Source organism: Artibeus jamaicensis, unplaced genomic scaffold (genome assembly GCF_021234435.1).
Source record: "Artibeus jamaicensis isolate MK-2021 breed Jamaican fruit bat unplaced genomic scaffold, CSHL_Jam_final contig_233, whole genome shotgun sequence".
NCBI classification, from domain to species: Eukaryota; Metazoa; Chordata; class Mammalia; order Chiroptera; family Phyllostomidae; genus Artibeus; species Artibeus jamaicensis.
Genome location: NW_026521486.1, coordinates 66,896,357 through 66,909,196, shown reverse-complemented (window position 1 = coordinate 66,909,196; position 12,840 = coordinate 66,896,357). Strand labels below are relative to the sequence as shown.

At 34.3% G+C, this 12,840-nt stretch overlaps 1 protein-coding gene across 1 annotated transcript in view; it reads left to right on the top strand.

The window, feature by feature from the left end:
- The window catches only part of ZFC3H1 (zinc finger C3H1-type containing), a 56,055-nt gene that overhangs the window by 17,253 nt on the left and 25,962 nt on the right, over positions 1–12,840 (top strand). The window contains exons 4-12 of the mRNA XM_037132161.2: positions 476–674; positions 925–1,148; positions 2,191–2,314; positions 5,342–5,439; positions 6,705–6,914; positions 7,203–7,367; positions 8,312–8,449; positions 9,418–9,539; positions 10,168–10,317. Of these exons, the coding sequence (XP_036988056.2) occupies positions 476–674; positions 925–1,148; positions 2,191–2,314; positions 5,342–5,439; positions 6,705–6,914; positions 7,203–7,367; positions 8,312–8,449; positions 9,418–9,539; positions 10,168–10,317 (1,430 nt within the window). The remainder of the gene's footprint in view (positions 1–475; positions 675–924; positions 1,149–2,190; positions 2,315–5,341; positions 5,440–6,704; positions 6,915–7,202; positions 7,368–8,311; positions 8,450–9,417; positions 9,540–10,167; positions 10,318–12,840) is intronic.

Genomic DNA, 12,840 nt, shown 5'->3' with positions numbered 1-12,840 from the left:
TGCAGATTTGAATCTTGACTTTCAGTGTACCATTTCTCTGTATTACTTGTAAGGCTAGTAAATCACATGATAACCATTTCATTCTTCATTCTTTACCACTCTTGGATTGATTTTTCTTCTAGAGTTCTCTGGCTTCAGAGTTTTACTCTTTCTTGTTTGGGAAGCCAGGTTAAATGTTACTCTCTAACCCATAACTTTTCCTTTTTTGTGTGTCATCCTGTTTCATCAGTTGTACCCTTCCCCTCCAACCCTAGCCACCCACATATGTGTACTCAGATACTCTGTTTGCATTATAGGGACTGAATCAGGGTCTAGGGCTATGGGGTAAGTAATAAAGTTTCCTTATTTTACTTAATATTTGCCATTCAAATATTTGCTTTAAAACTAACTTTAAATTTTGATCATATAAAATATTTGACTTGGTGAAATGTTTAAGGTCAAATAATTTACAATGCAGTGATTTCTTTTTTTAAAGAAACTTGGTGAAGATGAAGAGGAACTATCTGAATTACAGCTTCGTCTTTTGGCTCTTCAGTCAGCCAGTAAAAAATGGCAACAAAAAGAACAGCAGGTGATGAAAGAAAGCAAAGAAAAGTTGACCAAGACGAAAGCTGTACAGCAAAAAGTGAAAACCAGTACAAAAGCACATTCAGCCAAAAAAGTTAGCACTACAGGTGATTATTTCTGTTCAAGTTTTAAATTTGATTTCAGTTTTAAGTATGTTGTCTAGATCTTAATTCAGAAAGTTTTGAGTGTGGAGAATTATAAGGCCTTGAATGGAGGACAATCCTATGTTAACAGAATTGAGGAACAGCTATATAATAATACTTAATGATAAAGCAATTTTTAAATCTCTTGTTTTCTTTTATTCTTTATAAAATTCTAACTAATACATAATGATGTTTGTGTGTTTATCATTTAAAGCTAAACAAGCATTGAGGAAGCAACAAACAAAGGCATGGAAGAAACTGCAACAACAAAAAGAACAGGAAAGACAGAAAGAAGAGGATCTGCGAAAACAAGCAGAAGAAGAAGAGAGGAGGAAAAGAGAGGAAGAAATCAGAAAAATTCGAGATCTCTCAAATCAGGAAGAGCAGTACAATCGATTTATGAAATTGGTTGGTGGAAAGAGGCGGTCAAGAAGTAAAGTAAGGGTGTCAACAATAAAAAAATTAAGAAATGAAAGTAAGGAGTGCAAAAATATAAAATCAAAATATTCAAATTTAAGTATGTTTATGATCATATTTCATAAATTCAGACAGTTGGGAAACAAATTTCTTGTGTTTGATACAGCTTGTTATGTAAATAACTTTGGGGAGAAGGAAAGGTAAGTTGTAAATCATTGATAATGCTTGAATGACTCATTGTCTTTTTTATGGATGGTGTCAGGAGCTATATTGGAAATTTAATATTAATGTAGTGCTATTATCAGTGATAATTTTTGGAATTCTGTGCTTTGAAGCTACATTTGTGAATGTACTAATGAAGAATAGAGAGATAGTAAGAGCCCTTTAATTCTGAGGAGTCAGGAGTTTCATTTTCTTAAGCAAGGAATTTATAAATATTCCTACTTTGAACTCCAAAAATCACTTTGTTAGAATCCTTTTTTAGCAAAAAGTATTGCATTTGCACATGGCTATTATATCTATCTGTGTAGGTTTTGCTAGTTTTTAGTTTGTTATAAACCATCTCTGTGAGTGAAACATTGTAAGAATACAAAAAGAAGATATGCAAACATGTCAACCAAGAATTTCTAGTTTTCAGCTATTAATAATTTATAACTAAAATATTTATGGATTTAAAAAATAATCTAAATATAGTTTTGATGACATAACACTTATTCATCTAGTTTTTTTTTTTTTATACAGAGCTCTCTCTGTATAAAAGATTCAAGATTTTGGTGTTATTTTATAGAGGAATAAGTGATTATTTAGTAGCTCAGTTAACTCTGGAGGATTTCATCTTTATAGATAGTCCTTACTAGCTTCTATTTCCTGTCTGACAGTTATCAGCCACCTGTCATGTGCACTGAATTTTCAAAATCAAATGTGATAGGCATTTGATTGCCTAACTGGATTATCATGAGTTTTGATAATGTTTTTTAAGAAAATGGCTACTAATTGTTTCATACTTTCTAGCCTGAGAATAGACTAAGAAAATGCTTTGGAACTAAACATCCTCTGTAATTAGTCTTCAGATCCTGACCTGAGACGATCCTTGGATAAGCAATCTACTGATGGTGGAGGAGGCATTTATCAATATGATAACTATGAAGAAGTTGCTATGGACACAGATAGTGAAACCAATTCTCCAGGTATGAGCTAAAATTTAAAACATTTACATGTTCTATTTAATAACTATTAAATAGAAAATGGTCATGAAGCTCCCTAAAACCTTGAAAGAAATGTGTAATTAATGTGAGATTTGTTAGTAGATTGTTCAACCATAGACATTATTTGGTGTTGTAACTACCTGGAGAGCAAATCTCAAATTGTAATATTAACCTTTATTTCCAAATGTTTCTTCTAAGTAGCATTTAAATAGAAAGGCTATTAAACTCTTAACTATTTGATCTAAAAAGTGAAGATTTTAAAAGCAGATGAAAATAGTGCTTTTAAAAAATGAATGAAGCTTTGACCTCTTAAGTATCTTTATATCAAGATATTTTGGATTTTAGTCAAAAGGATCTTTCCTGCTTTTAGACTTCCTTCTTCCTCCTTCCAGTGATGATAGTTTGTAGGATTTTGAGAGGGAAGGTGATACTAGTGCCATCTCAGGGAAGACTGGTTAGAATGGTCAGGCCCTACATCACTTAGATTGCATATTCCAAGATGTGACAGTGACCTGGAGAGCTAGAGGCTTGCTTTAGTTAATTCAGGGTGATTGGCTCTGAGGTACCTGTTCTCAGTAATTAAAACACGTGGGACTGAGGCAGACAACCAGATGCAGTTACATTCAGTACTGGAAGACTTACTTAAAAGACCATACAATCTGTATTTCTCCCTGTGGCTATATTGTGAGACAAAATCAAACTAGAATCCTATATTAGTATGTTTAGACCAGAGACAAGACAAAAACCAGAGACAAGACAAAAATCTTAGATTCGGGTAAGGTTTATTGTTTTTAAACTCATGTTTGATAATCTCATATATTTTGTTTTCTAATTTAACTCTCTTTGGGCAGTCTTTTTTCTATTTCTAAGTTCTTAGAGATGATTCATAGTAGTTCCCAAGTATTGACAATATTTTTAATACTCTATATTTCCATATAACAACACTATTCTATACTTTTAAAAGAATTTTGTAAAAATATTATAGAGATTATATTCTGTACTCTTTGTCAGATTTTAACTTCTTCATATTCACTAGAGATATTTGTATTTTTGAGAACTAAAATGTTCTAAATGCCAGTGTCTATTGAAATGGTATCATTAGGCTAAAAGTCCACGCCATGCACATCATGTGGGTAATACCCATACTGAGTTGAGACAACTGGGACAAAGAAGGAACATTAGATATCTCTAAGGTTGTATAATTATTGGGTAGTAAGAGTAGTCTGAATTTACTGTATTTTGAAACCACTGAAAGTAAAATGTACATTTATTTTTATCTGCTGCCAAAGACGACTTGCTAACAATGGGACTGAGATACATCAGCAACTATTTAAGAATTATTAAAATATGGAATTCAGGCCAAGATAGAAGAGTAGGTAGAAACACTACACTTCCTCCTACAACTGAAAGAAGGATAACAGCCAATTTAAAAACAAAAAGCAGTCAGAACTGCCAGAAAATCAAACTGCATGGAACTGTGACAACCAAGGAGTTAAAGAAACATTCATCCAGACCAGTAGGAGGGAGGTGTGCTGATGGGCTGGTAGAGAGGATGTGGGGCAAGGAGGCGGACTGCATGGACTAGGGCGGAGGCTGGCTGACCGAGAAACTAAAGACTGAAAACTGCTGGCTGTAAACACTTGTGGGGATTGAGAAGACGAGAGAAACTTCCAGTCTCACAGGAGAGTCTGTTGGAGAGGACCACGGGATCCTAGAAGGGCACAGTCCACTTGTGGGAGTCCAGAGAAGTGATGGAAAGTGGGGCTAGAGTGGAGTAAAGGGCATTATTCCCTCTGACTCCTCCCCTACAGACTGTACCACAACTCAGTAAACAGGGTTGCCCCACCCTTGGGAATACCTAAGGGTCCACCCCTTACAACGTAATAGGTGTGCCCAGACAAAGAATTGTGGCCCAAATGAAAGAATAAATCAAAACTCCAGAAAAAGAACTGAGCAATGAGATACACAACCTGTCAGATCCAGAGTTCAAAATACTGGTAATCAGGATATTTACAGAAATGGTTGAGTTCGGTTGCAAAATGAAGGAAGAAATGAAGGGTATACAAAGAACCAACAGTGAAGAGAAGGAAATGGATGCAAATCAAAAGTTTGAAACATAAGAAAGAAATAAACATCCAACTGGAACAGAATGAAATGAATTTTAAAAAATGAGAAGAGGCTTAGGAACCTCTGGGCCAACGTTGGGATGCAGAGCAGGGGGGAAAATGGGACAAATGTAATAGCATACTCAATAAAATACTTAAAAAATAAAAATTATTGAAATGTGAAAAGTGTACACTATTGATTAAACACATTAGGTAATTCATTTCTAGTCCTATTTGCTTTCTGTACAACTTAAGTAGTCCATTTCTTTTATTTTCTTTGTTCTGCTTAAAGGGTAGAATGGAGTCACCACTATTTTCCTTTAGTTAAGTTACTTCAGGGGAATTTTTTGTTTTATTGCTTAAAAAGTATATTTGTTAAAAAAAATATGTTTTGCCCTGGCTGGTGTAGCTCAGTGGATTGAGCGCGGGCCTGCGAACTAGACAATCGAGGTTCGATTCCCAGTCAGGGCACATACTGGGGTTGCAGGCAGGTTCCCTGCAGGCCAGTTCCCAGCAGGGGACGCACAAAAGGCAACCATACATTGATGTTTCTCTCCCTCTCTCCTTCCCTTCCCCTCTAAAGATAAATAAATAAAATCTTAAAAAAATATATGTTTTGAGCCTTTCCTGCTCCATTCTGTTTTCATCATTAGGTGAAAATTAGAACAGATTGAAGTGTTTTGAAGGAATAATGTCAGCTTAAGTTGATGGCTGACTTTGTGATGACATAAAGATAATTTTAAATAGGTGGAAGTGGTCTCTTGGAGGTAAAGATTTTATTAGAGATTAATAAAGTCTAATTTGCACTCTATCTAGAAACGTTTGTATTCTCCAAACATACCATACATTTAGCTTACTTACGTTGAAGTATTTCTGTTAGTAAACTTACAAAATTTCTTTTCAGCTCCTTCACCAGTGCAACCACCATTCTTTACTGAATGTTCATTGGGTTATTTTTCTTCAGCGCCATCTATTTCTTTGCCGCCACCACCTCAGGTTTCTGTAAGTGAGAATTGATATTATTTCTCAGAAAATTGTATTGCTTTGTATCATTTCTAATGTATTTTGAAAAACTGGCATGTAATTAGCACATGGTTAGGTTTGAAGAGAGCTTAAAAAAACCCACAATTGTTTACCAAAATCAATAGCTATGAAATCTGTGGACTAAGCAGTTGATTATTTACTGGCAGGCTATTCATTTGGTAGATTTTTTTAAAGGAAAAAAAAAAGGACACTGTGGAATTGTCAAAGTCATTTTGGGATTGAGAGATCCTAGAGACCAAATTGTATCTTCGTCGATAGGTTAGAGGGAATCTTGCCATTTCCCAGTTCCTAGGTAGGTATCTGGTGTCCTCCTAGGAAGTTTAAGATGAGAGGAATTATTAGAGCAGAGAGTGAGAGAGAGAAAACATTTTTCTTTTTTCCTTGAACTGTTTTAAATGGCAAGAGTAACGCTGGAAGGTCTTTGAAGCAAAAGTATATTTAAATTCAGAAATTTGGGTAAAATTAGTTTTCTTTATAAGATACTCTAAAGCCCTGGCTGGTGTAGCTCAGTGGATTGAGCACGGGCCTGCGAACCAGACAATCGCAGTTCGATTCCCGGTCAGGGCACATTCCTGGGTTGCAGGCCAGTTCCCTGAAGGCCAATTCCCAGCAGGGGACGCACGAAAGGCAACCATACATTGATGTTTCTCTCCCTCTCTCCTTCCCCCCTTCCCCTCTAAAGATAAATAAATAAAATCTTTAAAAAAAAAAAAAAAGATACTCTAACAAGCTATTTCACAAGAATTTAAAAGGGTAATGGTAAGTCTTGACATTTGTTTCTTAAAATACTCTGGACTATCCATTTTGCAGAATTCCTGGTTTCTAATTCTTTTATTTTTACAGTATAAACATCATGTTCTCAGCTTTTCAGTATCTTGTTTTCAAGTAGTCATCTAGAGGAATAGACCTTATAAAATTTGATTTTTATATTTTTTAGAGTTTTAAATACAGATAAGAATGGGAATGGAGAAATTTGTATAATTATCTTGAAGTTTATAAATTAAATGTTTCAGATATTGATTTTATTTTTACAAAAATTATATTTTTCATGGCTGAATGTTGAATTCTGGGAGAGTTTTTGAGGTTTACAATATATGTAAGCTTACAGCTAAAATCGTGACCTAAAGCTTACCTTTTGCTTGTTTAATGATGCTCCACAGATAAACATTTGGAATTGGTAAAATTTGCAATGTAATTACTTTTTCTTTTTAAAAAATAACTAGTCTTTGCCACATTTGAGCCAGCCTTATGTGGAAGGCTTGTGTGTTTCTCTGGAACCTCTACCTCCTGTACCACCTTTACCACCTCTTCCACCTGAAGATCCAGAACAGCCTCCAAAACCACCTTTCGCAGATGAGGAAGAGGAGGAAGAAATGCTGCTTCGAGAAGAACTACTTAAATCTCTAGCCAATAAAAGAGCTTTTAAGCCAGAGGTAATTTAGATACCTGAACCGCTAGGTGGTGCTCATGAGCTTCAGTTTTAGATTGGAGTACTCCTCTCTCTTTATTTGTAATTTTGGGGGCTTCTATAAAGTAGGGATAACTATGGTACTCATTTGCTCAAGATTTTTGAAGGTGACAGATTTCTCTTCTCTTCTCTTCTCTTCTCTTCTCTTCTCTTCTCTTCTCTTCTCTTCTCTTCTCTTCTCTTCTCTTCTTTCTCTTCTCTCTCTTCTCACATTTGTCTCTTCCCTTCTCACTTTTATTTCTTCCCTATTTAGGAAACATCCAGTAATAGTGACCCACCTTCACCTCCAGCTCTGAACAGTTCACAGCCAGTGCCAAGATGCAATCTTTCAATAGTCAGTATTAATACAGTATCTCAGCCTAGAATACAGAATCCAAAGTTTCACAGAGGACCTCGTCTTCCACGAACTGTCATCTCGGTAAAAACAAGTGAAAAATTTAATCCTATTTTTACTGAGACAGGCTGTGAGAAGTTTGTATGCAGTTTCACTGTCTCATTCTGCACGTTCTTGTTCATGTTCATCTGTATGTACATATGCATTCATATGTAAATACAAACTTATTTATTAATAGTAAAGTAGGAGAAGCTTCTTCATGTACAGAAGGATAGAGTTTATGATAATGTTTGGGGGGAAGCATTGTATTAATCGGAATAGTATGGTTTTCTCTGCCATTTCCTCAAGTTTTTTTCTATGTAAATTGGTCCATTCAGATTTTCTGTCTATTCTATAGTTAATTTTAGCAAAGTGTATATTTTTATCTTCCCCTTTTTATTTATACTTTGCTCATATTTTTTCAGTTAATAACTATACTGTAAGAATTTATGATGTTTATGCAGGAGATGAAATGACAATATTTTTTGGTCTTATTTTCTAATGGCTTCAAAGTAAAATATATAAATGGGAGAAAACGAAGTTAAAATCTTGCCTCTGTTAAGTAAACCAACTTTGGCTACTTAACCTTTATATATATCTGCACAAGCCAAAAGGTTTTAAAAAATTATTTAGAATTATTAATTTTTATTTTGGTTGTAAGAGCTAATTTAACATTATGGTTCTTTATAGAAAGTTGGATAAAATAAAACAGTGTAGAAGGTGATAATAGTGGTGTCTTTAAAGACTGAGAATATTCAATATTGTATGTTTTTGGCATGTAACCAGTATTGCTAGAGTGGGACAAAGTCAGTTATGCACTAAAACTAGAACAACCCATAGACTGTGTACTTGGAGTCCATTATTTTTATGGAGTGAAATTTAGATAAGTTAAGGGTCTTGTTCAAGGTCATGTAGCTAATAGTGGTAGGACCAAGAGAAGAACAGAAGTACCTTCATCATTAACAGTAACAAATATATTGCCTTTGCAGCTTCCAAAGCATAAATCAGTGGTTGTAACACTGAATGATTCAGATGACAGTGAATCTGATGGAGAGGCTTCCAAGTCAACAAATAGTGTTTTTGGTGGATTGGAGTCAATGATTAAAGAAGCAAGACGAACTGCCGAGGTGAGTGCAATAATAAAAGAGAAAAAGAAAGATAATGTATTGACAGTCATTAAAGTTTATTTTTCCTGAAAATTAGACCTCTTCAAGGTATTGATTTTTAATGTATTAAATTGTGGATATATTTTAAGTATTTGTATTATTTGGACTTTATATAATAAAGCATGTATAAATTTAGTTGTATTTAGCTATTGATCCTCTTTTTTTGTTTCCAATTAATTAGTCCAGTTTTCAAATAGTAGATAATTGATTTTCTATACTAAGGAAATTTACTGTTTTCAAATTGTGTTATATTACCAGAAAACAGTTTTTATTAAAATATATGATCTAAGTGCAACTTTTGTCCCTGTTCCTACTGTCACAGTTGTTTAGCTATGATTTAGTTTAATTATTTTCATATTGTAGGTCCTGACAACTTAGTAGATTATATAATTAATTTTCTGGTTAACAACTAGCTGGGAAGGGTGAAGTGAATAAAGGGAGTCAAATGTATATGGTAGCAAAAGGAAATTGGACTTTGGGTGGTGAGCACACACTAGAGCATGGGTGTCAAACTCATTTTCACCACGGACTGTATCAGCCTCGAGGTTGCCTTCAAAGGGCTGAATGTAATTTTAGGACTGTATAAATGTAACTACTTAACTGGGGGCAAGGAACTCGGTGTTGTCGCCAAGTAGAAACAAGGTGCTGGGCCAGATAAAACAAGGTGGAGGGCCGGATTCAGTCTGTGAGCCTTGTGTTTGCCCCCTGTGCACTAGAGTATGCAGATGTCAAATTATAATGTTGTATATCTGGAAATTGTATGTTACTAACCAGTGTTACCCCAATAAATTTAATTTAAAAAGAAATAGAAATTAGTGAAAATAGTTACTTCTAAATCTATAAGTGTACACTAGGTTGCAATGTAAAATATACATCTTGGTATGGAATAAGGAAAGCTGTTGATCTGGTTGACTTCAAATGTTTTCTAGCAAGCTTCAAAACCGAAAGTACCTCCAAAATCTGAAAAAGAAAATGATCCCATGCGAACACCTGAAGCTTTGCCTGAAGAAAAGAAGATTGAATACCGATTGTTAAAGGAGGAGATTGCCAAGTAAGTGGCATTTTTATGTAATAAGCTTTAAAGGTATGTGCTGTTTTCAATACTTAACTAAGTCTATCTACAGTTTATTGGCATTGGGAAATGTGTAGTGCTTTTTTTTTTATTCAAGATGTAGTTAGTGTCTGTATAATTCACACAGGAGGGGGAGCCAGATGATCGGCTATAGATTTGAATACAGTGATATATTCAGATCAAAACAGCTTAGAAAAAGAGAAAAGCTGATACAAAGGAGAGCTACATTATCAGCTTTTTTGCCCCAAAGATTTTATTATTTACTTTTACAGAAGGGAAGGGAGGGATAAACAGAAAAATATTGATCGGTTGCCTCTGGAACACACCCAAAGTTGGGGACTGAACCCACAACCCAGACACACGTTCTGACTGGGAGTTGAACTGGCGACTTTTTGCTTTGCGAAGCTACACCCAACCAGCTTAGCTGCAATGGTCAGGTCTATAATATCTGCTCTGAAAGGAAACTTGGATCATGCATATTGGTCATCACCATTATTATTAGTTAATGTGGTTAGTATTTTACTTTATATTAGGAAATAGAATACATCTTCAAAGAAAGTAACTTCAATTTATCTGTGGTATTTTTCATCCATCTTTATTATTTTAGTCGGGAAAAACAGCGTTTGATTAAATCAGATCAACTAAAGACAAATTCATCATCCCCAGCAAACTCTGATGTGGAAATTGATGGGATTGGCAGAATAGCAATGGTTACTAAGCAGGTTTCAGATGCAGAAGCAAAACTTAAAAAACACAGGTGAGCCTCTGTGTTTTTATCTGATTAAATGCTGCATGTGTCTAATGCTGCCATGTTAGATGCATATCTTTTCGTGGTGTATATCAGTACTAAGTATACAATATGATTACAGATTCTTTTATACCTGGTAGAACTTTATGAGGTTATCATTTTGGTGAATTACATATTTATATCAAGTAATAGCACTAATGTTTAAATAAAAATATCAAAACTTTAAAGGAGTTTTTTTCTTTAGATTTATGTATGGTTTGTTCATTGCTTAAAAACATTTATGAAACTTCTTATTCAGAATTTTCTTTAAAACTTCTGGTATGATTTTTGAAATACCTTCTTTGAAGGCATATTTTTATTAGTGGTGGACCTGGCTTTTAGAAATAGTTATTACTTAGTCTGTTTAATAAGACACATGGTCAGATATGGTGTTATTTTTAAAGTGTTAATATAAAGTTAAGGGTCATAAATGTCTTACATGTTTTATGAAATTACTGTATTGTTCAAGTGGTGTTTCAGAGTTTGAGAACATGTATAAAACATCATAAAAAGAGTATGTTGAATAATAGAATTTATTTGAAATCATTGGTATATTTTGGAGTTATTTTATTGGGGTATAATTGACATGAAGTATAGTTTTGAGTGTACATTGCAATGACTTGATATATTTGTATGTATTGTGAAATGGTTACCACAACAAGTCCAATTAACATAACATCCATCCCCATATGTAGTTAAAACATTTTTTTGTGATGAGAGCCTGTACCATGTATTTGATGGAGATAGTTACAACATTTACAGATGGACCTTTTCCCCACTCCAAACACTCTGATATCATTAGTGGATGAAGAGCAAAATGGTTTTAGATGACATCAGTGTTCCTGAGCTTTGTTCTGCCAGGCCCCTTGTAGGTTTACAGATGTGAGGGGGGAGGCTCTGTGCAAAGATGGTAAGGTGTTCCCTGCCCCGTGTTTGTAACTTAACCAATTCTTAACATTTTAAATCTTTTTTAAAAAAGATTTTATTTCTTTATCTTTAGAGGGGAAGGGAAGGAGAGAGGGAGAGAAACAGCAATGTATGGTTGATATTTCTCTCCCCCTCATGCACCCCCCTGCTGGGAACTGGCCTGCAACCCAGGCATGTGCCCTGACTGGGAATGGAACTGTGGTTATTTGGTTTGCAGGCCCGTGCTTAATCCACTGAGCAGGCCCGTGCTCAATCCACTGAGCTACACCAGCCAGGGCCACCACCTTGATATTTTTAAAAGTTTACAACAGCATCTTAAGCTTTGAATTATATTTGTGCTGTCATATTTTATTACTTCTAGTATGTGCCATTATTTTATACATTACTGAGAAAGAAAACATGCTTCTAGCTGAACCATGATATGCAATAATGTTGAGTTATATTCTGATAGAGATCTGAAAAATGTGCTTTATAGTTGAAATACTTGTAATGAGCATCAACCTCTAAAATTACCAAGAAGTGGTTTATTTTAAAAGTAGGAGATTAAGTTAAATTTATTTAGATTCTGTTTCTTTAGTAACTTAAATGAAAAGTTTTTTTTTAATTATGTTTTTTTTTACTCTATCATATAATCTCTGTGTTTATGATTCATTCTAGGGAAGCTTTTATTGATTGATTGATTGATTTTTAGAGAGAGAAAAATATCAATTTGTTGTTCTACTTATTTATGCATTCATTGGTTGATTCTTGTATGTTCCCTGACCAGAGATTGAACCTGCAGCCTTGGTATATAGAAACAACACTGTAACCAACTGAGCTTACTCAGCCAGATCTTATGATTCATTCTAGATGTCAGTTGTGACTGTTAGAATATGGTATCTTTCTGGGAAGACTTCTTTTTCTTTCTTTTTTTAACCATAATACAGTCATACTTCGGTACTTGTCAGCTTCAGAACTTGTTAAACCCTGTACTCTTCACATTTTGATGAGAAAAAAAATGTTTTAGCCCTTGGCACTTTCTCGGGACTCGTTGCACTTGCTAGAATTTGTCTGGGTCATGATGCCACCCCACAAAAGAAAATGCTTCATTGTTTGGTACTCAGTTTCATCATGAGTTTTGGAACGAATTAACAATGAGTACCGAGGTACCACTGTATTTAATAGTAGAAAAGAACAAAGTTTATATCCACAAATTTGTCCATTGTCTTGTTTTACATATCAGTTCCAAACTTTAAATCTGTATGTTGTTTAAAAATTAGACTTCTTTTTCTCTTTCCTCGCCTTGCATTAGATAAAATGAGTTAGATATTTATAAGTTAATTAAACATGCTTAATTATGTTTATTAGATATTTATTAGCATTATATGTGGAGCTAAACATAGCAGTTTTCTGCCTTAAGTTCTCAGTTTTCCGAAGTCATATAGGGTCAGATTCCACCAACATTAAACATTTATTATTAACAACTTTTCAACTGTAATTCACAGTACTTAGATTTAAGTGATTTTTTAAAAAAATTAGACCCATATTTACTTTTATAAAATGGAACAGCATGTGTTTGAATACCTG